General features: G+C 45.1%; 1 protein-coding gene and 1 long non-coding RNA gene across 2 annotated transcripts; both read right to left on the bottom strand.

Moving 5' to 3' along the window:
• Window positions 1-2001: 2001 nt before the first annotated feature.
• Window positions 2002-21721, bottom strand: rida (reactive intermediate imine deaminase A homolog). Its single transcript, XM_038972286.1, has 6 exons — window positions 21588-21721; window positions 12159-12264; window positions 11348-11402; window positions 11145-11213; window positions 6680-6735; window positions 2002-3441 (listed from the first exon to the last, which is right to left on the bottom strand). The coding sequence occupies exons 1-6, from the start codon at window positions 21650-21652 to the stop codon at window positions 3385-3387; spliced, it is 408 nt and encodes a 135-aa protein (XP_038828214.1). The 5' UTR covers window positions 21653-21721; the 3' UTR covers window positions 2002-3384.
• LOC120027371 lies at window positions 8745-11138 on the bottom strand. Its single transcript, XR_005473295.1, has 3 exons — window positions 10164-11138; window positions 9342-10045; window positions 8745-9286 (listed from the first exon to the last, which is right to left on the bottom strand). It is a non-coding gene; the product is annotated as an uncharacterized LOC120027371 (long non-coding RNA).
• Window positions 21722-24010: the final 2289 nt, after the last annotated feature.

The following is a 24010-nucleotide window of genomic DNA, read 5'->3' as shown; positions in this document are numbered from 1 at the left end:
CACTCTTGGCATTCTCTCAACCAGCTTCACCTGGAATGTTTTTCCACCAAGCTTGAAGGAGTTCCCACATATGCTGAGCACTTGTTGGCTGCTTTCTTTCACTCTGCAGTCCAACCCATCCCAAACCATCTCAATTGGGAATAAATTCCACAAATTAACTTTTAACAAGGCACACCCGTTAATTGAAATGCATTCCAGGTGACTACCTCGTGAAGTTTGTTTATCCCATGTGTAACTCTGTTGTTTTTGTCGCACTGCTTTGCTTTATCTTGGCCAGGTCGCAGTTGTAAATGAGAACTTGTTCTTAACTGGCCTACCTGGTTAAATAGGGTGAAATAAAAAAAATAATTAAAAGCTGGTTGAGAGAATGCCAAGAGTGTGCAAAGCTGTCAAGGCAAAGGGTGGCTACTTTAAAGAATCTCAAATATGTTTTGATTTGTTTAACACCTTTTGGTTACTACATGATTCCATATGTGTTATTGCATAGTGTTGATGTCTTCACTATTATTCTACAATGTAGAAAATAGTAAAAATAAATAAAAACCCTTGAATCAGTAGGCGTGTCCAAAATTATGTATATAGTTGAATTGAACCAGTGGTTCAGTATAGAATCGCAGAAAGACACCGAGAGAGAGACACACCGAGAGAGAGACACACACACAGAGAGACACACACAGAGAGAGGGACACACAGAGAGAGAGAGACACACACAGAGAGACACACAGAGAGAGGGACACAGAGACACATATATATACACACACAGAAGCACAGAGAGGGACACAGAGAGCAGAGCAGCCTCTCTGAGGTGCAGAATGATTCACGGCCTGCCAAACCAAACCTAGGGAGCCCTGGTCAGAAGTAGTGCACTACAAATAAGGTGCCCTATTTGTAGTGCACTGACTTCACACAGCAGAAAAGGGACGCAATCAGGTGACCTATCAGGGCCGTTAACATTGCAGATTTTGTAGTTCAGGATTTATTTACCTTTCCAGGCCTCTTGACACTTTTCTCACAATACATAACAATTAGTGAATGTAGGTTTTTGACTGTTTTGTGTTTTATTTGTTATTGTCCTTGTTCCTGAAAAGCAGCTGAGGCCGATACAACTGCAACCAGGTGAGAAGGGTTCTTTACATCAAATACAAAGATAACTTGCTGCTTCATATTTCTTGAATGTCCACCCATTCTAATATGATTTTCCTCGCTTGCATTTTAGCCCCTAGTCAGGGAAATGAAGCCGGTCTTCCCAATGTTGTGGATGAAGAATCTGCATGAATGTCCTAATTTGAAAGCGAGAGAGGATGACAATATATACACACCACTTGCCTGTTGCCAAGCTGCAGACCAGCTGATCTCTGTGACCAGGATCAATGGGTCATCACTGTGCCTTTTTCCTCTGTAAATACTCTATTTTCTGTGCATTTAGTTGTATTATTAGCATTGTTTATAAAACATTCATTAGATAATTGCTTCAAAGTAACATATAAATGCTTATTAACTATTGCTTGAATCTAAAATCTACATTTCTGGTGAGTTCGTATTACAGCCTTGTAACGATGTGGGATGAAGTATGTGGGAAATCAAGTATGAGGGAAATCAAGTATGTGGGATTAAGCGACCAACACTAATTTGTCAGAATTATTAATTCAGGAACAACTTGAATCCATTTACTCACACATATTTGAGAAATGAAGCCAACAACTATTAGACATTTAAATGATGTTGTTTTTACAGCTGGCTTGGACTGTACAACCATATTATGACCATGTTACAACCATGTTATAAGGGTATATAATATGACCATGTTGGTCATGTTATAACGGTTTGAATAAAACAGTTTCTGAACTCAAGACATTCACTGACGTTGCTTTTTTAAACAGCATCCTTTGTATGAGGAAAAGTATTTATGTCAGTTAGACAGTATCTCATCCACACTGTTAGATTACATCATAGAGACGATGGAACAGAGCCCACGAAGAGAAAAAGGTGGCAGAAAAGGTATAGTAAATCTATGGATTTTATTGTAGTTGCAAGTTACATTTTGGTGTGTTTGACAGTTGACTAAAATAGAAAAATAAACAGACTAAAAACCAAGATCGGTAAGGCCTGTATATGGCTTTGGGTAAGGCCTGTGTATGGCTTTGGGTAAGGCCTGTGTATGGCTTTGGGTAAGGCCTGTGTATGGCTTTGGGTAAGGCCTGTATATGGCTTTGGGTAAAGCCTGTATATGGCTTTGGGTAAAGCCTGTATATGGCTTTGGGTAAAGCCTGTATATGGCTTTGGGTAAGGCCTGTGTATGGCTTTGGGTAAGGCCTGTGTATGGCTTTGGGTAAGGCCTGTGTATGGCTTTGGGTAAGGCCTGTGTATGGCTTTGGGTAAGGCCTGTGTATGGCTTTGGGTAAGGCCTGTATATGGCTTTGGGTAAGGCCTGTATATGGCTTTGGGTAAGGCCTGTGTATGGCTTTGGGTAAGGCCTGTGTATGGCTTTGGGTAAGGCCTGTGTATGGCTTTGGGTAAGGCCTGTATATGGCTTTGGGTAAGGCCTGTATATGGCTTTGGGTAAGGCCTGTATATGGCTTTGGGTAAGGCCTGTATATGGCTTTGGGTAAGGCCTGTATATGGCTTTGGGTAAGGCCTGTATATGGCTTTGGGTAAGGCCTGTATATGGCTTTGGGTAAGGCCTGTATATGGCTTTGGGTAAGGCCTGTATATGGCTTTGGGTAAGGCCTGTATATGGCTTTGGGTAAGGCCTGTATATGGCTTTGGGTAAGGCCTGTATATGGCTTTGGGTAAGGCCTGTATATGGCTTTGGGTAAGGCCTGTATATGGCTTTGGGTAAGGCCTGTATATGGCTTTGGGTAAGGCCTGTATATGGCTTTGGGTAAGGCCTGTGTATGGCTTTGGGTAAGGCCTGTGTATGGCTTTGGGTAAGGCCTGTGTATGGCTTTGGGAAAGGCCTGTGTATGGCTTTGGGTAAGTCTTATATATGGCTTTGGGTAAGTCTTATATATGGCTTTGGGTAAGGCCTGTATATGGCTTTGGGTAAGGCCTGTATATCGATTTTGAGAGAAATAAGCTTTTTGTTTATTTGGAACATTTCTGGGATCTTTTATTTCAGCTCATGAAACATGGAACCAACACTTTACATGTTGTGTTTATATTTTTGTTCAGTGTACAAACAGGAACATGTTATGACATTATATATATTATATTATTATATCCTCATTATATATCCTCTTCAAGGCCTTAGAATGTCTGGCCAGTATAGTCTAAGGGTGGTTTGGGTTAATTTAATTAATGTTTAAACTAGGACTATTTCAAGGCTGTTAAATTTTCACTTCCAGGTTAGTTAGTTTACAGCTTGTTGATGCCCTGGCCGGTTAGTCAGGACTCAGAGATGGGTCCCAGAACAGCCACAGCCTCGATCTCCACCAGACCACCCTGCAGAGAGAAAGAGACAGAGAGAGAGCCAGAGAGGGAGAGCCAGAGTGAGAGAACCAGAGAGAAAGAGAGAGAGTGTGGTGGGTGGGGGTGGGGTCGGGTTATATCCTTCCTGTTTGGCCCTGTCCGGGGGTATCATCGGATGGGGCCACAGTGTCTCCTGACCGCTCCTGTCTCAGCCTCCAGTATTTATGCTGCAGTAGTTTGTGTCGGGGGGCTAGGGTCAGTTGGTTATACCTGGAGTACTTCTCCTGTCTTATCCAGTGTCCTGTGTGAATTTAAGTATGCTCTCTCTTTCTTTCTCTCTCTCGGAGAACCTGAGCCCTAGGACCATACGTCAGGACTACCGGGCATGATGACTCCTTGCTGTCCCCAGTCCACCTGGCCTTGCTGCTATTCCAGTTTCAACTGTTCTGCCTGCGGTTATGGAACCCCTACCTGTCCCAGACCTGCTGTTTTCAACACTTAATGATCGGCTATGAAAAGCCAACTGACATTTATTCCTGATTATTATTTGACCATGCTTGTCACTTATGAACATTCTGAACATCTTGGCCATGTTCTGTTATAATCTCCACCCGGCACAGCCAGAAGAGGACTGGCCACCCCTCATAGCCTGGTTCCTCTCTAGGTTTCTTCCTAGGTTTTGGCCTTTCTAGGGAGTTTTTCCTAGCCACCGTGCTTCTACACCTGCATTGCTTGCTGTTTGGGGTTTCTGTACAGCACTTAGAGATATTAGCTGATGTACGAAGGGCTATATAAAATAAACTTGATTTGATTTGAGAGCCAGAGAGGGAGAGAGAGAGGTTAGAATCACCATTTGGAAGAGTATTACATCTTTAATATCAAGTAGATCTGTGTGGTTATGGTGCTGACTCTGGGGAGGGTTAGAGCTGTGTGGTTATGGTGCTGACTCTGGGGAGGGTTAGAGCTGTGTGGTTATGGTGCTGACTCTGGGGAGGGTTAGAGCTGTGTGGTTATGGTGCTGACTCTGGGGAGGGTTAGAGCTGTGTGGTTATGGTGCTGACTCTGGGAGGGTTAGAGCTGTGTGGTTATGGTGCTGACTCTGGGAGGGTTAGAGCTGTGTGGTTATGGTGCTGACTCTGGGAGGGTTAGCGCTGTGTGGTTATGGTGCTGACTCTGGGAGGGTTAGAGCTGTGTGGTTATGGTGCTGACTCTGGGAGGGTTAGAGCTGTGTGGTTATGGTGCTGACTCTGGGAGGGTTAGAGCTGTGTGGTTATGGTGCTGACTCTGCGGAGGGTTAGAGCTGTGTGGTTATGGTGCTGACTCTGGGAGGGTTAGAGCTGTGTGGTTATGGTGCTGACTCTGGGAGGGTTAGAGCTGTGTGGTTATGGTGCTGACTCTGGGCGGGTTAGAGCTGTGTGGTTATGGTGCTGACTCTGGGAGGGTTAGAGCTGTGTGGTTATGGTGCTGACTCTGGGAGGGTTAGAGCTGTGTGGTTATGGTGCTGACTCTGGGAGGGTTAGAGCTGTGTGGTTATGGTGCTGACTCTGGGAGGGTTAGAGCTGTGTGGTTATGGTGCTGACTCTGGGGAGGGTTAGAGCTGTGTGGTTATGGTGCTGACTCTGGGGAGGGTTAGAGCTGTGTGGTTATGGTGCTGACTCTGGGGAGGGTTAGAGCTGTGTGGTTATGGTGCTGACTCTGGGGAGGGTTAGAGCTGTGTGGTTATGGTGCTGACTCTGGGGAGGGTTAGAGCTGTGTGGTTATGGTGCTGACTCTGGGGAGGGTTAGAGCTGTGTGGTTATGGTGCTGACTCTGGGGAGGGTTAGAGCTGTGTGGTTATGGTGCTGACTCTGGGAGGGTTAGAGCTGTGTGGTTATGGTGCTGACTCTGGGAGGGTTAGAGCTGTGTGGTTATGGTGCTGACTCTGGGGAGGGTTAGAGCTGTGTGGTTATGGTGCTGACTCTGGGGAGGGTTAGAGCTGTGTGGTTATGGTGCTGACTCTGGGGAGGGTTAGAGCTGTGTGGTTATGGTGCTGACTCTGGGAGGGTTAGAGCTGTGTGGTTATGGTGCTGACTCTGGGAGGGTTAGAGCTGTGTGGTTATGGTGCTGACTCTGGGAGGGTTAGAGCTGTGTGGTTATGGTGCTGACTCTGGGAGGGTTAGAGCTGTGTGGTTATGGTGCTGACTCTGGGGAGGGTTAGAGCTGTGTGGTTATGGTGCTGACTCTGGGGAGGGTTAGAGCTGTGTGGTTATGGTGCTGACTCTGGGGAGGGTTAGAGCTGTGTGGTTATGGTGCTGACTCTGGGGAGGGTTAGAGCTGTGTGGTTATGGTGCTGACTCTGGGGAGGGTTAGAGCTGTGTGGTTATGGTGCTGACTCTGGGGAGGGTTAGAGCTGTGTGGTTATGGTGCTGACTCTGGGGAGGGTTAGAGCTGTGTGGTTATGGTGCTGACTCTGGGGAGGGTTAGAGCTGTGTGGTTATGGTGCTGACTCTGGGAGGGTTAGAGCTGTGTGGTTATGGTGCTGACTCTGGGAGGGTTAGAGCTGTGTGGTTATGGTGCTGACTCTGGGAGGGTTAGAGCTGTGTGGTTATGGTGCTGACTCTGGGAGGGTTAGAGCTGTGTGGTTATGGTGCTGACTCTGGGAGGGTTAGAGCTGTGTGGTTATGGTGCTGACTCTGGGAGGGTTAGAGCTGTGTGGTTATGGTGCTGACTCTGGGAGGGTTAGAGCTGTGTGGTTATGGTGCTGACTCTGGGAGGGTTAGAGCTGTGTGGTTATGGTGCTGACTCTGGGGAGGGTTAGAGCTGTGTGGTTATGGTGCTGACTCTGGGGAGGGTTAGAGCTGTGTGGTAATGGTGCTGACTCTGGGAGGGTTAGAGCTGTGTGGTTATGGTGCTGACTCTGGGAGGGTTAGAGCTGTGTGGTTATGGTGCTGACTCTGGGAGGGTTAGAGCTGTGTGGTTATGGTGCTGACTCTGGGGAGGGTTAGAGCTGTGTGGTTATGGTGCTGACTCTGGGGAGGGTTAGAGCTGTGTGGTTATGGTGCTGACTCTGGGGAGGGTTAGAGCTGTGTGGTTATGGTGCTGACTCTGGGAGGGTTAGAGCTGTGTGGTTATGGTGCTGACTCTGGGAGGGTTAGAGCTGTGTGGTTATGGTGCTGACTCTGGGGAGGGTTAGAGCTGTGTGGTTATGGTGCTGACTCTGGGGAGGGTTAGAGCTGTGTGGTTATGGTGCTGACTCTGGGGAGGGTTAGAGCTGTGTGGTTTTGGTACTTACTCTGGGGAGGGCAACAACCTGGTAGGCAGCTCTGGCAGGGAAGTTTTTGCTGAAAACTGAAAGAAAAAAAGAAAGTATATTGTACATACAATTTCCCCAAATCATACTGAATTAAAGTAGGCCTAATTCCATAAATGTGTATCCTGAAAGAAACAGGAAGGTCTAGACTCTGAATGACAGGGAGTAGTAACACATTTACACCTGGCTGAAAACCTGTCTGAATGACAGGGAGTAGTAACACATTTACACCTGGCTGAAAACCTGTCTGAATTACAGGGAGTAGTAACACATTTACACCTGGCTGAAAACCTGTCTGAACGCTGGTCTAGACTCTGAATGACAGGGAGTAGTAACACATTTACACCTGGCTGAAAACCTGTCTGAATTACAGGGAGTAGTAACACATTTACACCTGGCTGAAAACCTGTCTGAACGCTGGTCTAGACTCTGAATGACAGGGAGTAGTAACACATTTACACCTGGCTGAAAACCTGTCTGAATGACAGGGAGTAGTAACACATTTACACCTGGCTGAAAACCTGTCTGAATTACAGGGAGTAGTAACACATTTACACCTGGCTGAAAACCTGTCTGAATGACAGGGAGTAGTAACATATTTACACCTGGCTGAAAACCTGTCTGAATTACAGGGAGTAGTAACACATTTACACCTGGCTGAAAACCTGGCTGAACGCTGGTCTAAACTCTGAATGACAGGGAGTAGTAACACATTTACACCTGGCTGAAAACCTGTCTGAATGACAGGGAGTAGTAACACATTTACACCTGGCTGAAAACCTGTCTGAATGACAGGGAGTAGTAACACATTTACACCTGGCTGAAAACCTGTCTGAATGACAGGGAGTAGTAACACATTTACACCTGGCTGAAAACCTGTCTGAATGACAGGGAGTAGTAACACATTTACACCTGGCTGAAAACCTGTCTGAATGACAGGGAGTAGTAACACATTTACACCTGGCTGAAAACCTGTCTGAATGACAGGGAGTAGTAACACATTTACACCTGGCTGAAAACCTGTCTGAATGACAGGGAGTAGTAACACATTTACACCTGGCTGAAAACCTGTCTGAATGACAGGGAGTAGTAACACATTTACACCTGGCTGAAAACCTGTCTGAATGACAGGGAGTAGTAACACATTTACACCTGGCTGAAAACCTGTCTGAATGACAGGGAGTAGTAACACATTTACACCTGGCTGAAAACCTGTCTGAATGACAGGGAGTAGTAACACATTTACACCTGGCTGAAAACCTGTCTGAATGACAGGGAGTAGTAACACATTTACACCTGGCTGAAAACCTGTCTGAATGACAGGGAGTAGTAACACATTTACACCTGGCTGAAAACCTGTCTGAATGACAGGGAGTAGTAACACATTTACACCTGGCTGAAAACCTGTCTGAATGACAGGGAGTAGTAACACATTTACACCTGGCTGAAAACCTGTCTGAATGACAGGGAGTAGTAACACATTTACACCTGGCTGAAAACCTGTCTGAATGACAGGGAGTAGTAACACATTTACACCTGGCTGAAAACCTGTCTGAATGACAGGGAGTAGTAACACATTTACACCTGGCTGAAAACCTGTCTGAATGACAGGGAGTAGTAACACATTTACACCTGGCTGAAAACCTGTCTGAATGACAGGGAGTAGTAACACATTTACACCTGGCTGAAAACCTGTCTGAATGACAGGGAGTAGTAACACATTTACACCTGGCTGAAAACCTGGCTGAATTACAGGGAGTAGTAACACATTTACACCTGGCTGAAAACCTGGCTGAACGCTGGTCTAGACTCTGAATTACAGGGAGCAGTAACACATTTACACCTGGCTGAAAACCTGGCTGAATGACAGGGAGTAGTAACACATTTACACCTGGCTAAAAACCTGGCTGAATTACAGGGAGTAGTAACACATTTACACCTGGCTGAAAACCTGGCTGAAAACCTGGCTGAACGCTGGTCTAGACTCTGAATGACAGGGAGTAGTAACACATTTACACCTGGCTGAAAACCTGGCTGAAAACCTGGCTGAACGCTGGTCTAGACTCTGAATGACAGGGAGTAGTAACACATTTACACCTGGCTGAAAACCTGTCTGAATGACAGGGAGTAGTAACACATTTACACCTGGCTGAAAACCTGTCTGAATGACAGGGAGTAGTAACACATTTACACCTGGCTGAAAACCTGTCTGAATGACAGGGAGTAGTAACACATTTACACCTGGCTGAAAACCTGTCTGAATGACAGGGAGTAGTAACACATTTACACCTGGCTGAAAACCTGTCTGAATGACAGGGAGTAGTAACACATTTACACCTGGCTGAAAACCTGTCTGAATGACAGGGAGTAGTAACACATTTACACCTGGCTGAAAACCTGTCTGAATGACAGGGAGTAGTAACACATTTACACCTGGCTGAAAACCTGTCTGAATGACAGGGAGTAGTAACACATTTACACCTGGCTGAAAACCTGTCTGAATGACAGGGAGTAGTAACACATTTACACCTGGCTGAAAACCTGTCTGAATGACAGGGAGTAGTAACACATTTACACCTGGCTGAAAACCTGGCTGAACGCTGGTCTAGACTCTGAATTACAGGGAGCAGTAACACATTTACACCTGGCTGAAAACCTGGCTGAAAACCTGGCTGAACGCTGGTCTAAACTCTGAATTACAGGGAGTAGTAACACATTTACACCTGGCTGAAAACCTGGCTGAAAACCTGGCTGAAAACCTGGCTGAACGCTGGTCTAAACTCTGAATTACAGGGAGTAGTAACACATTTACACCTGTCTGAAAACCTGTCTGAAAACCTGGCTGAAAACCTGGCTGAACGCTGGTCTAAACTCTGAATTACAGGGAGTAGTAACACATTTACACCTGTCTGAAAACCTGTCTGAAAACCTGGCTGAACGCTGGTCTAAACTCTGAATTACAGGGAGTAGTAACACATTTACACCTGTCTGAAAACCTGTCTGAAAACCTGGCTGAAAACCTGGCTGAACGCTGGTCTAAACTCTGAATTACAGGGAGTAGTAACACATTTACACCTGGCTGAAAACCTGTCTGAATTACAGGGAGTAGTAGCACATTTACACCTGTCTGAAAACCTGTCTGAACGCTGGTCTAGACTCTGAATTACAGGGAGTAGTAACACATTTACACCTGTCTGAAAACCTGGCTGAACGCTGGTCTAAACTCTGAATTACAGGGAGTAGTAACACATTTACACCTGTCTGAAAACCTGTCTGAAAACCTGGCTGAACGCTGGTCTAGACTCTGAATTACAGGGAGTAGTAACACATTTACACCTGGCTGAAAACCTGTCTGAACGCTGGTCTAGACTGAATTACAGGGAGTAGTAACACATTTACACCTGTCTGAAAACCTGGCTGAACGCTGGTCTAGACTGAATTACAGGGAGTAGTAACACATTTACACCTGTCTGAAAACCTGGCTGAACGCTGGTCTAAACTCTGAATTACAGGGAGTAGTAACACATTTACACCTGTCTGAAAACCTGTCTGAACGCTGGTCTAGACTCTGTCTCTTTTTACCCCACTGCTGTAGAGTACTCTTGCTAGTATTCACACTAAACTAAGGTAATGGACATGAGACGTATTCTCCGGACCATATATTAGACCTAGTACTGTGAACTTCATGGCTGGTTACAGTCGTATTGGCTGTCTGGAACCGTACGGCTACAGGCTACAGACAAGACCCAGGGAGAGGGTTGGGTTTCACAGAGCTTCCTTGTATCCTCTTACGCTCAGAGTCTGACACAGACCAGTGTTCAGTCCCACTGTGCATCGTGATGGGACACACACCAGGGTCCAGTCCCACTGTGCATCGTGATAATACCCATAGAGCTGGGGTCCCATTGTGAGTCCTTTGGACAAGGAACTATGGGAAACCTAACTTAGCAAGGCAAAGACAGACAAGAGTTTAATTATAAAGGGCATCAATTTGAACTATAGCAATGGATTGCCCATATGTAACTGATTACCACACGTTGTACATGCAGAACACGTTGGAAGTTTGCATATATTTAGCTGTTGTTCTTTCAGACATATATGAATGTGCTACTGAAGAATGCTGGGTCTAAAGTCAGTATTCAATATTAGGCAGTTGACACACCGAACAAGTGGCCAACAGATCCTGAGAGAAGTGCTGTTATTCAGGGCAGAGGGCGCCATCGTGTGGACAGTTGTGGACATGCAGGACAGTATGAAGAGGTGGATTAAGCCCAACGTTCGATGCGGACAGAGAGAGAATCTCAATTGATTTCCTTGACTGCTTGTGTTCGATCTCCTTGTGTGTTTTCAGCAGGAGGCGAGAGGATGTGAAGAAACAAATAAATATAATTGAGATTATCCCATAACTTGACCCTTAGCCCCTCACATTGTCAGGTCAAACACTTACATGTCTTATAAACATCGTTGACGTTGACAAAGTCATTAATGTCTGCCAACAGCACGGTTGTCTTGACGACTAGAAGATACAAAAGTAAAGAAGATACACATTTCAGATCTCAGATGGAATTAATCTCATCCTTTTTTGTCTTTTACATTTAATACATGAATTCTTGTTGATCTGATGATATATATAAAAAGAGGGAGGCTTACCATTGTCATAACCACATCCAGCTGCTTTCAGGATCTCTCCCATATTGACCAGAGCCTGTTGGGTGAGGAGGTGGGGGAATGGGGTGGGAAGGAGGATGGGGGAGGATGTGGGTGAGGAGGCGGGGGGAGGGGGTGTGGTGAGGGAGGGGTTGGGGGTGAGGGAGGGATTGGGGGTGAGGGAGGGGTTGGGGTGAGGGAGGGGTTTGGGGTGAGGGTGGGGATGAGGGTGGGGGTGAGGGTGGGGATGAGGGAGGGGTTGAGGGTGGGGATGAGGGAGGGGTTGAGGGTGGGGATGAGGGAGGGGTTGGGGGTGGGGATGAGGGAGGGGTTGGGGGTGGGGATGAGGGAGGGGTTGGGGGTGGGGATGAGGGAGGGGTTGGGGGTGGGGATGAGGGAGGGGTTGGGGTTGGAGATGAGGGAGAGGTTGGGGTGGGGGTGAGGGAGGGGTTGGGGATGAGGGAGGGGTTGGGGTGGTGGTGAGGGAGGCGTTGGGATGAGGGAGGGGTTGGGGTGGGGATGAGGATGAGGGAGGGGTTGGGGGTGGGGATGAGGGAGGGGGTGGGGATGAGGGAGAGGTTGGGGTGGGGATGAGGGAGGGGGTGGGGATGAAGGAGAGGTTGGGGTGGGGATGAGGGAGGGGTGAGGGAGGGTGGGGATGAGAGAGGGGTTATAGTTATAGTATTATAATAGTACTATATGTTTTACATCTCTCCCCCCTCCACCATCTCTCCCTCCCCTCCACCATCTCTCCCTCCCCTCCACCATCTCTCACCTGTCTGACCTGACCCCCCCTCCCTCCACCATCTCTCACCTGTCTGGCCTGAGCCTGTACCCCTCCCTCCACCAGCTTCCCTGAGGCCACGTCCAGCCCCAGCTGGCCAGAGATGTACACGGTCCGATCCACCACCACCGCCTGGCTGGAGCACAAACAATTGGACATAAGTCACTCTACTAGGAAGTCCACTATGTGCAACTTAACCATATGTGCAACTTATGCAATAGCATAAATAACATGAGCATGTCTACTTCTGCTAAGCTTCCCAGTAAAGCAATGAAAACAAGCAAGCATCCCAGAAAAGTGCTAAAAAATATCCCACATTAACATATGTAGCTTAAGAAACAAGGTCCATGAAATCAATAATTTGCTAGAGTCAAGACGTGGCCCTCTTTGGGTATAGCGAGTGCCTTCCCCCTCTCTCCCACTTACACCCAGGTTCTGTTATCTCAGGGCGTAAATTCCTGGAGGAGACTCTCTCCCTCATGCGGTATAGAGAGAGGGTTCACAGTAGAACAAAGGAACTTCTTCTACATCACAGAACTTGAGAACTGAACAATATCCATGTTTTGGAGAATGTGTAAACGGTCGGTGGAGAATCCAGCTACGACCCGGTCCGTTTTGTCTAATGTTTGTGAACTCATGAGAGACAATACAGCCACATTACCATAACTCTGTTTATACAACAGCCTCCGTTATGAGATTTGCATCTAATTATTGTATAAAATGATTGAGTAAAGATGAAACTATTTGTGTAATTATGTAATGTGAGAATCCAATTCCCTTTAAAGTTTCATTAAGTCATTGGCCCGCCCCATGAGTAGACAATGATCTGGCGTCATGGGACAGCCCCTTTCTGCTGTTCCGAATATAAACCCCACGTGGAGGGATTCCCTTTAGACCAGCTTACCTCTATTACTGAGAGGGCCAAGGTTTGAGTAGAGACCATGCATTCCTCTATTACTGAGAGGGCCAAGGTTTGAGTAGAGACCATGCATTCCTCTATTACTGAGAGGGCTAAGGTTTGAGTAGAGACCATGCGTACCTCTATTACTGAGAGGGCCAAGGTTTGAGTAGAGACCATGCATTCCTCTATTACTGAGAGGGCCAAGGTTTGAGTAGAGACCATGCATTCCTCTATTACCGAGAGGGCTAAGGTTTGAGTAGAGACCATGCATTCCTCTATTACCGAGAGGGCTAAGGTTTGAGTAGAGACCATGGATTCCTCTATTACCGAGAGGGCTAAGGTTTGAGTAGAGACCATGGATTCCTCTATTACCGAGAAGGGCTAAGGTTTGAGTAGAGACCATGCATTCCTCTATTACCGAGAAGGGCTAAGGTTTGAGTAGAGACCATGCATTCCTCTATTACTGAGAGGGCCAAGGTTTGAGTAGAGACCATGCATTCCTCTATTACCGAGAGGGCTAAGGTTTGAGTAGAGACCATGCATTCCTCTATTACTGAGAGGGCTAAGGTTTGAGTAGAGACCATGCATTCCTCTATTACTGAGAGGGCTAAGGTTTGAGTAGAGACCATGCATTCCTCTATTACTGAGAGGGCTAAGGTTTGAGTAGAGACCATGCATTCCTCTATTACCGAGAGGGCTAAGGTTTGAGTAGAGACCATGCATTCCTCTATTACCGAGAGGGCTAAGGTTTGAGTAGAGACCATGCATTCCTCTATTACTGAGAGGGCTAAGGTTTGAGTAGAGACCATGCGTGCCTCTATTACCGAGAGGGCTAAGGTTTGAGTAGAGACCATGCATTCCTCTATTACTGAGAGGGCTAAGGTTTGAGTAGAGACCATGCGTGCCTCTATTACCGAGAGGGCTAAGGTTTGAGTAGAGACCATGCATTCCTCTATTACCGAGAGGGCTAAGGTTTGAGTAGAGACCATGCATTCCTCTATTACCGAGAGGGCTAAGGTTTGAGTAGAGACCATGCGTGCCTCTATTACCGAGAGGGCTAAGGTTTGAGTAGAGACCATGCGTGCCTCTATTACCGAGAGGGCTAAGGTTTGAGTAGAGACCATGCATTCCTCTATTACCGAGAGGGCTAAGGTTTGAGTAGAGACCATGCGTGCCTCTATTACCGAGAGGGCCAAGGTTTGAGTAGAGACCATGCATTCCTCTATTACTGAGAGGGCTAAGGTTTGAGTAGAGACCATGGATTCCTCTATTACTGAGAGGGCTAAGGTTTGAGTAGAGACCATGCGTGCCTCTATTACCGAGAGGGCTAAGGTTTGAGTAGAGACCATGCATTCCTCTATTACTGAGAGGGCTAAGGTTTGAGTAGAGACCATGCATTCCTCTATTACTGAGAGGGCCAAGGTTTGAGTAGAGACCATGCGTGCCTCTATTACCGAGAGGGCTAAGGTTTGAGTAGAGACCATGCATTCCTCTATTACTGAGAGGGCCAAGGTTTGAGTAGAGACCATGCATTCCTCTATTACTGAGAGGGCTAAGGTTTGAGTAGAGACCAAGCATTCCTCGGTCATCTGAGGGAGCTAAGGTTGCAACGATTGTTGAATTCCAAACCAAACCACGTGGACCATTGGCTACACTGGTGGAAGTGGTTCAACTCTGAGACTATCGATACCGACAGAATGAGAGCAAATCTTCCATACTAATTACTAGACTGTAGCTAGAATTTATGTCGACCTGGAATGCGAAGACCGACAACCGCCGAAACATCTATTCTATAAGAACATTTCTGAATGGAACTCTGAACTATCCATTCTAACCACGACAGACTCCAGGGAAGCAAAGAGAAGTTCAGATGAACTTTCCAACAGAAAGACGGACGATTCCAACAGAGATCACAACAACACACTGAGCATAAATATATTGATTGATTGCAATTATTCCCGAATAAGTGAGCGTTCATGTGCAAAGGATTGGCATTTCAATTATTACAATTATCAACTGTGTCTCGTCTTTCCCGGCCTTCTCAGTCCACACCCACTTCCCTTATCATTTCCTTTTAACCACATATATTGTTGTTTGTTTATGCATTTCTGTGATTATTTAGTTAGTTAGTAAATAAATGATTAAGACAATTGATGTATGGATGATTCTTAGTGAAGACTGGGTTTGTGCAGATAACCAACAACTTACGATGTTTGGAATGAGACTAACGTGAGATAAAGAATGATTCACGAAATAGAAGACTTATTAGTCAGATATTAAAATATCTGAAAAGTAGGGCCTCCTGGGTGGCGCAGTGGTCTAAGGCACTGCATTGCAGTGCTAGCTGTGCAACCAGAGATTCTGGATTCGAGCCCAGGCTCTGTCGCAGCCGGCTGCGACCGGGAGGCCCATGGGGCGGCGCACAATTGGCCCAGCGTCGTCCGGGTTAGGGAGGGTTTGGCCGGCAGGGATATCCTTGTCTCATCGCGCACTAGCTACTCCTGGTTGCCAGGTGTACGGTGTTTCCTCTGACACGTTGGTGCGGCTAGCTTCCGGGTTGGATGTACATTGTGTCAGAGTATAACCTCTCGGCTCTCTATAGCCTCTCGGCTCTCTATAGCCTCTCGGCTCTCTATAGCCTCTCGGCTCTCTATAGCCTCTCGGCTCTCTATAGCCTCTCGACTCTCTATAGCCTCTCGACTCTCTATAGCCTCTCGACTCTCTATAGCCTCTCGACTCTCTATAGCCTCTCGACTCTCTATAGCCTCTCGACTCTCTATAACCTCTCGACTCTCTATAACCTCTCGACTCTCTATAACCTCTCGACTCTCTATAACCTCTACTCTCTACAACCTCTCGACTCTCTATAGCCTCTACTCTCTACAACCTCTCTACTCTCTATAACCTCTCGACTCTCTATAACCTCTCGACTCTCTATAACCTCTCGACTCTCTATAACCTCTCTATAACCTCTCGGCTCTCTATAACCTCTCGACTCTCTATAACCTCTCGACTCTCTATAACCTCTCGACTCTCTATAACCTCTCGACTCTCTATAGCCTCTACTCTCTATAACCTCTCTACTCTCTATAACCTCTCGACTCCTATAACCTCTCGACTCCTATAACCTATGTACGCTCTACACCTATAACCTATGTACTCCTATAACCTATGTACTCTCTACTCCTATAACCTATGTACTCCTATAACCTATGTACGCTCTACACCTATAACCTATGTACTCCTATAACCTATGTACTCCTATAACCTATGTACTCTCTACACCTATAACCTCTATACTGATATATCCTATCTTCTCTCTATAACCTCTCTACTCTCTAATCCAATACTCTTTTTACTCCAATAACCTCTCTACTATTATAACCTCTTATTCTCTACTCCTATAACCTCTCTACTATTATAACCTCTTATTCTCTACTCCTATAACCTCTCTACTATTATAACCTCTTATTCTCTACTCCTATAACCTCTCTACTATTATAACCTCTTATTCTCTACTCCTATAACCTCTCTACTATTATAACCTCTTATTCTCTACTCCTATAACCTCTCTACTATTATAACCTCTTATTCTCTACTCCTATAACCACTACTCTCTACTCCTATAACCACTACTCTCTACTCCTATAACCACTCTACTCTCTACTCCTATAACCACTCTACTCTCTACTCCTATAACCACTCTACTCTCTACTCCTATAACCTCTCTACTATTATAACCTCTTATTCTCTACTCCTATAACCACTACTCTCTACTCCTATAACCACTACTCTCTACTCCTATAACCACTCTACTCTCTACTCCTATAACCACTCTACTCTCTACTCCTATAACCACTCTACTCTCTACTCCTATAACCACTCTACTCTCTACTCCTATAACCACTCTACTCTCTACTCCTATAACCACTACTCTCTACTTCCATAATCTCTCTGCTCCTATAAACACTACTCTCTACTTCTATAAACCCTCTACTCCTATAACCTCTACTTCGATAACCACCCTGCTGCTATAACTACTACTCTCTACTCCTGTAACAACTACTACTCTCTACTCCTGTAACAACTACTACTCTCTACTCCTGTAACAACTACTACTCTCTACTCCTGTAACAACTACTACTCTCTACTCCTGTAACAACTACTACTCTCTACTCCTGTAACTACTACTCTCTACTCCTGTAACTACTACTCTCTACTCCTGTAACTACTACTCTCTACTCCTGTAACTACTACTCTCTACTCCTATAACCACTCTACTCTCTACTCCTATAACCACTCTACTCTCTACTCCTATAACCACTCTACTCTCTACTCCTATAACCACTCTACTCTCTACTCCTATAACCACTCTACTCTCTACTCCTATAACCACTCTACTCTCTACTCCTATAACCACTCTACTCTCTACTCCTATAACCACTACTCTCTACTTCCATAATCTCTCTGCTCCTATAAACACTACTCTCTACTTCTATAAACCCTCTACTCCTATAACCTCTACTTCGATAACCACCCTGCTGCTATAACTACTACTCTCTACTCCTGTAACTACTACTCTCTACTCCTGTAACTACCACTCTCTACTCCTGTAACTACCACTCTCTACTCCTGTAACTACCACTCTCTACTCCTGTAACTACTACTCTCTACTCCTGTAACTACCACTCTCTACTCCTGTAACTACCACTCTCTACTCCTGTAACTACCACTCTCTACTCCTGTAACTACCACTCTCTACTCCTGTAACTACCACTCTCTACTCCTGTAACTACCACTCTCTACTCCTGTAACTACCACTCTCTACTCCTGTAACTACCACTCTCTACTCCTGTAACACCACTCTCTACTCCTGTAACACCACTCTCTACTCCTGTAACACCACTCTCTACTCCTGTAACACCACTCTACTCCTGTAACACCACTCTACTCCTGTAACACCACTCTACTCCTGTAACACCACTCTACTCCTGTAACCACTCTACTCTCTACTCCTGTAACCACTCTACTCCTGTAACACCACTCTCTACTCCTGTAACCACTCTACTCTCTACTCCTATAACCACTCTACTCCTGTAACACCACTCTCTACTCCTGTAACACCACTCTCTACTCCTGTAACACCACTCTCTACTCCTGTAACACCACTCTACTCCTGTAACACCACTCTACTCCTGTAACACCACTCTACTCCTGTAACACCACTCTACTCCTGTAACACCACTCTACTCCTGTAACACCACTCTACTCCTGTAACACCACTCTACTCTCTACTCCTGTAACCACTCTACTCCTGTAACCACTACTCTCTACTCCTATAACCACTCTACTCTCTACTCCTATAACCTCTCTACTATTATAACCTCTTATTCTCTACTCCTATAACCACTACTCTCTACTCCTATAACCACTCTACTCTCTACTCCTATAACCACTCTACTCTCTACTCCTATAACCACTCTACTCTCTACTCCTATAACCACTCTACTCTCTACTCCTATAACCTCCCTACTCCTATAACCACTCTACTCCTATAACCACTCTACTCCTGTAACCACTCTACTCCTGTAACCACTCTACTCCTGTAACCACTCTACTCCTGTAACCACTCTACTCCTGTAACCACTCTACTCCTGTAACCACTCTACTCCTGTAACCACTCTACTCCTGTAACCTCTACTCTCTACAATAACCTCTCCGCTCCCGTAACCTCTCCGCTCTCGCCGAGTGGCCTAACGTTACGATAATATCTAATTCATTGGGTAATTAATTATGGAATATAAATATGGATGTGTCTGTCATGGCTGGGATCCCCCAGGTGGTGCATTCTGGGGCCAAGTGTCTGCCGTGGCTGGGATCCCCCAGGTGGTGCATTCTGGGGCCAACTGTCTGTCGTGGCTGGGATCCCCCAGGTGGTGCATTCTGGGGCCAAGTGTCTGCCGTGGCTGGGATCCCCCAGGTGGTGCTACATATTGATAGTAGAAGGTGAGTTTGTCCTCCTACATTCAACACCTAGAGAAAGCTGTATAAAGAGTACACCATGACTTCCATGTGCCAGTGCACGGAGACTGGAATATCAAGTAGCCTTAAATAACCAGGTTCCTTCTAGCTGTTATGTTCACCATGTTATGTTCAAGTAAAATGTGACTTCTCCTTTAGCCTATTGTTTTCAATTAGGTCAACCAAGTAACACATGGAACATGTCATTGTATTTCCTTTGAAGTATTATGACTGCACTGCATAGTTTCTGTAACAGACAACCTTAACCATTAGTTAGTGGGGTGGACCTTGATCCTCTTTTACTATCTCTGATCATGGTAACAAACTCCTCCCCCTCTTATATTGGCTCCTGACCACAGTTGCCAACTTTCAGTAAACAACTTTTATACTAGCCTTTTAGTAAACAACTTTTATACTAGCCTTTTAGTAAACAACTTTTATACTAGCCTTTTAGTAAACAACTTTTATACTAGCCTTTTAGTAAACAACTTTTATACTAGCCTTTTAGTAAACAACTTTTAACTAGCCATTTAGTAAACAACTTTTTGGTATTTTCTGTGTGTATTTTCTTACGCTGTCATGATTCTGTAAGTTGTTGTGTAATTGTGAAATGCAGCACTCCTTGGTCAAAACAACCTTGGTCTCAATGGGACTCCCTGCTAAAAGGAAGGTTCATAACATTGTTTCTAACCCCACGTTATATAGTCATATCAGGTGTTTCATCTACTTAGAGTTTATGAAACACAGTCCACAGCGATGTAGATAAGACATGCACTAAGATGCATTCTAAAGATTTAACACAAAACACATTGATGAATGCTTAGTAAAATATAGGTGAGGCCTACCTGTAAATCCCCTGATGAATGCTTAGTAAAATATAGGTGAGGCCTACCTGTAAATCCCCTGATGAATGCTTAGTAAAATATAGGTGAGGCCTACCTGTAAATCCCCTGATGAATGCTTAGTAAAATATAGGTGAGGCCTACCTGTAAATCCCCTGATGAATGCTTAGTAAAATATAGGTGAGGCCTACCTGTAAATCCCCTGATGAATGCTTAGTAAAATATAGGTGAGGCCTACCTGTAAATCCCCTGATGAATGCTTAGTAAAATATAGGTGAGGCCTACCTGTAAATCCCCTGATGAATGCTTAGTAAAATATAGGTGAGGCCTACCTGTAAATCCCCTGATGAATGCTTAGTAAAATATAGGTGAGGCCTACCTGTAAATCCCCTGATGAATGCTTAGTAAAATATAGGTGAGGCCTACCTGTAAATCCCCTGATGAATGCTTAGTAAAATATAGGTGAGGCCTACCTGTAAATCCCCTGATGAATGCTTAGTAAAATATAGGTGAGGCCTACCTGTAAATCCCCTGATGAATGCTTAGTAAAATATAGGTGAGGCCTACCTGTAAATCCCCTGATGAATGCTTAGTAAAATATAGGTGAGGCCTACCTGTAAATCCCCTGATGAATGCTTAGTAAAATATAGGTGAGGCCTACCTGTAAATCCCCTGATGAATGCTTAGTAAAATATAGGTGAGGCCTACCTGTAAATCCCCTGATGAATGTTTAGTAAAATATAGGTGAGGCCTACCTGTAAATCCCCTGATGAATGCTTAGTAAAATATAGGTGAGGCCTACCTGTAAATCCCCTGATGAATGCTTAGTAAAATATAGGTGAGGCCTACCTGTAAATCCCCTGATGAATGCTTAGTAAAATATAGGTGAGGCCTACCTGTAAATCCCCTGATGAATGCTTAGTAAAATATAGGTGAGGCCTACCTGTAAATCCCCTGATGAATGCTTAGTAAAATATAGGTGAGGCCTACCTTTAAATCCCCTGATGAATGCTTAGTAAAATATAGGTGAGGCCTACCTGTAAATCCCCTGATGAATGCTTAGTAAAATATAGGTGAGGCCTACCTGTAAATCCCCTGATGAATGCTTAGTAAAATATAGGTAAGGCCTACCTGTAAATCCCCTGATGAATGCTTAGTAAAATATAGGTGAGGCCTACCTGTAAATCCCCTGATGAATGCTTAGTAAAATATAGGTGAGGCCTACCTGTAAATCCCCTGATGAATGCTTAGTAAAATATAGGTGAGGCCTACCTGTAAATCCCCTGATGAATGCTTAGTAAAATATAGGTGAGGCCTACCTGTAAATCCCCTGATGAATGCTTAGTAAAATATAGGTGAGGCCTACCTGTAAATCCCCTGATGAATGCTTAGTAAAATATAGGTGAGGCCTACCTGTAAATCCCCTGATGAATGCTTAGTAAAATATAGATGAGGCCTACCTGTAAATCCCCTGATGAATGCTTAGTAAAATATAGGTGAGGCCTACCTGTAAATCCCCTGATGAATGCTTAGTAAAATATAGGTGAGGCCTACCTGTAAATCCCCTGATGAATGCTTAGTAAAATATAGGTGAGGCCTACCTGTAAATCCCCTGATGAATGCTTAGTAAAATATAGGTGAGGCCTACCTGTAAATCCCCTGATGAATGCTTAGTAAAATATAGGTGAGGCCTACCTGTAAATCCCCTGCCTTATAGGTGCTTTGGGAGTATAAGGAAAGAGTTTCTGAACAGCAGCCATCGTGTCCAGAGTAAACTACAGTCACAGAAGTCAGCTTGGGACAAAGTGAAGTGAACCGCTGTCCAGGAAAACCTTTGACTCGACAAACACTGCTGGGGCAAAGTACCTGCTGTGGCTGGCATCACGCTAATGGTGCTACAAGCTAGGGGCGGAGGAGGCCAAGTGCTTTGGCTGGTGGAAAGGTGCAAGAGAAATCCAAATCACTAGTGCAGGATGATTGGAGACTGGGATATGGTATCATTACTATGGATTGGAGACTGGGATATGGTATCATTACTATGGATTGGAGACTGTTGGAGACTGGGATATGGTATCATTACTATGGATTGGAGACTGGGATATGGTATCATTACTATGGATTGGAGACTGGGATATGGTATCATTACTATGGATTGGAGACTGGGATATGGTATCATTACTATGGATTGGAGACTGGGATATGGTATCATTACTACGGATTGGAGACTGTTGGAGACTGGGATATGGTATCATTACTACGGATAGGAGACTGGGATATGGTATCGTTACTACGGATAGGAGACTGGGATATGGTATCATTACTACGGATTGGAGACTGGGATATGGTATCATTACTACGGATAGGAGACTGGGATATGGTATTGTTACTACGGATAGGAGACTGGGATATGGTATCATTACTACGGATAGGAGACTGTGATATGGTATCGTTACTACGGATAGGAGACTGGGATATGGTATCGTTACTATGGATAGGAGACTGGGATATGGTATCGTTACTACGGATAGGAGACTGGGATATGGTATCGTTACTACGGATTGGAGACTGGGATATGGTATCATTACTACGGATAGGAGACTGGGATATGGTATCATTACTACGGATTGGAGACTGGGATATGGTATTGTTACTACGGATAGGAGACTGTGATATGGTATCATTACTATGGATTGGAGACTGGGATATGGTATTGTTACTACGGATAGGAGACTGTGATATGGTATCATTACTATGGATAGGAGACTGGGATATGGTATCATTACTACGGATAGGAGACTGGGATATGGTATCATTACTATGGATAGGAGACTGGGATATGGTATTGTTACTACGGATAGGAGACTGGGATATGGTATTGTTACTACGGATTGGAGACTGGGATATGGTATCATTACTACGGATTGGAGACTGGGATATGGTATCATTACTACGGATAGGAGACTGGGATATGGTATTGTTACTACGGATAGGAGACTGGGATATGGTATCATTACTACGGATTGGAGACTGGGATATGGTATCATTACTACGGATAGGAGACTGGGATATGGTATCATTACTACGGATAGGAGACTGGGATATGGTATCATTACTATGGATTGGAGACTGGGATATGGTATCATTACTACGGATAGGAGACTGGGATATGGTATCATTACTATGGATAGGAGACTGGGATATGGTATCATTACTACGGATAGGAGACTGGGATATGGTATCATTACTACGGATAGGAGACTGTTGGAGACTGGGATATGGTATCATTACTATGGATTGGAGACTGGGATATGGTATCATTACTATGGATTGGAGACTGGGATATGGTATCATTACTATGGATTGGAGACTGGGATATGGTATTGTTACTACGGATAGGAGACTGGGATATGGTATCGTTACTATGGATAGGAGACTGGGATATGGTATCGTTACTATGGATTGGAGACTGTTGGAGACTGTGATATGGTATCATTACTACAGTATTTATGCTGCAATAGTTTGTGTCGAAGGGCCAGGGTCAGTCTGTTATACCTGGACTATTTCTCATGGCTTATCCGGTGTCCTGTGTGAATTTAAGTATGCTCCCCCTAATTCTCTCTCTCTAATTCTCTCTCTCGGAGGACCTGAGCCCTAGGACCATGCCTCAGGACTACCTGGCCTGATGACTACTTGCAGTCCCCAGTCCACCTGGTCATGCTGCTGCTCCAGTTTCAACTGTTCTGCCTGCAGCTATGGAACCCTGACCTGTTCACCGGACGTGCTACCTTGTCCCGGACCTGCTGTTTTGGACTCTCTACCGCACCTGCTGTCTCTAACTGTGAATGATCAGCTATGAAAAGCCAACTGATATTTACTCCTGAGGTGCTGACCTGTTATTATCTGACGCTGCTGGTCATCTATGAACATTTGAACATCTCCGCCGTAATGGGGCACTCTGTTTACAATGTTGACATCAGTAAACCGCTCACCCACACAACGCCATGCGGCCGGTTGGACGTACTGTCAATTTATTTAAAAAAATTACGGAGGTGGTTTACGGTAGAGAAATTAACAATACACTCTCTGGCAACAGCTCTGGTAGACATTCCTGCACTCAG

Source organism: Salvelinus namaycush, chromosome 32 (assembly GCF_016432855.1).
Source record: "Salvelinus namaycush isolate Seneca chromosome 32, SaNama_1.0, whole genome shotgun sequence".
In the NCBI taxonomy this organism is placed as follows: Eukaryota; Metazoa; Chordata; class Actinopteri; order Salmoniformes; family Salmonidae; genus Salvelinus; species Salvelinus namaycush.
This window is presented reverse-complemented; position numbering and strand designations above follow the sequence as displayed.

Excerpts from the sequence above, each read along its gene's own strand:
- rida (XM_038972286.1), bottom strand. The coding sequence starts at position 21,652 with ATGGCTGCTGTTCAGAAACTCTTTCCTTATACTCCCAAAGCACCTATA. Across the intron at positions 11,214-11,347 it reads TGGATGTGGTTATGACAATG|TCGTCAAGACAACCGTGCTG; the intron begins GTAAGCCTCCCT and ends TGTATCTTCTAG. Across the intron at positions 3,442-6,679 it reads AGGTTGTTGCCCTCCCCAGA|GGTGGTCTGGTGGAGATCGA; the intron begins GTAAGTACCAAA and ends TTCTCTCTGCAG.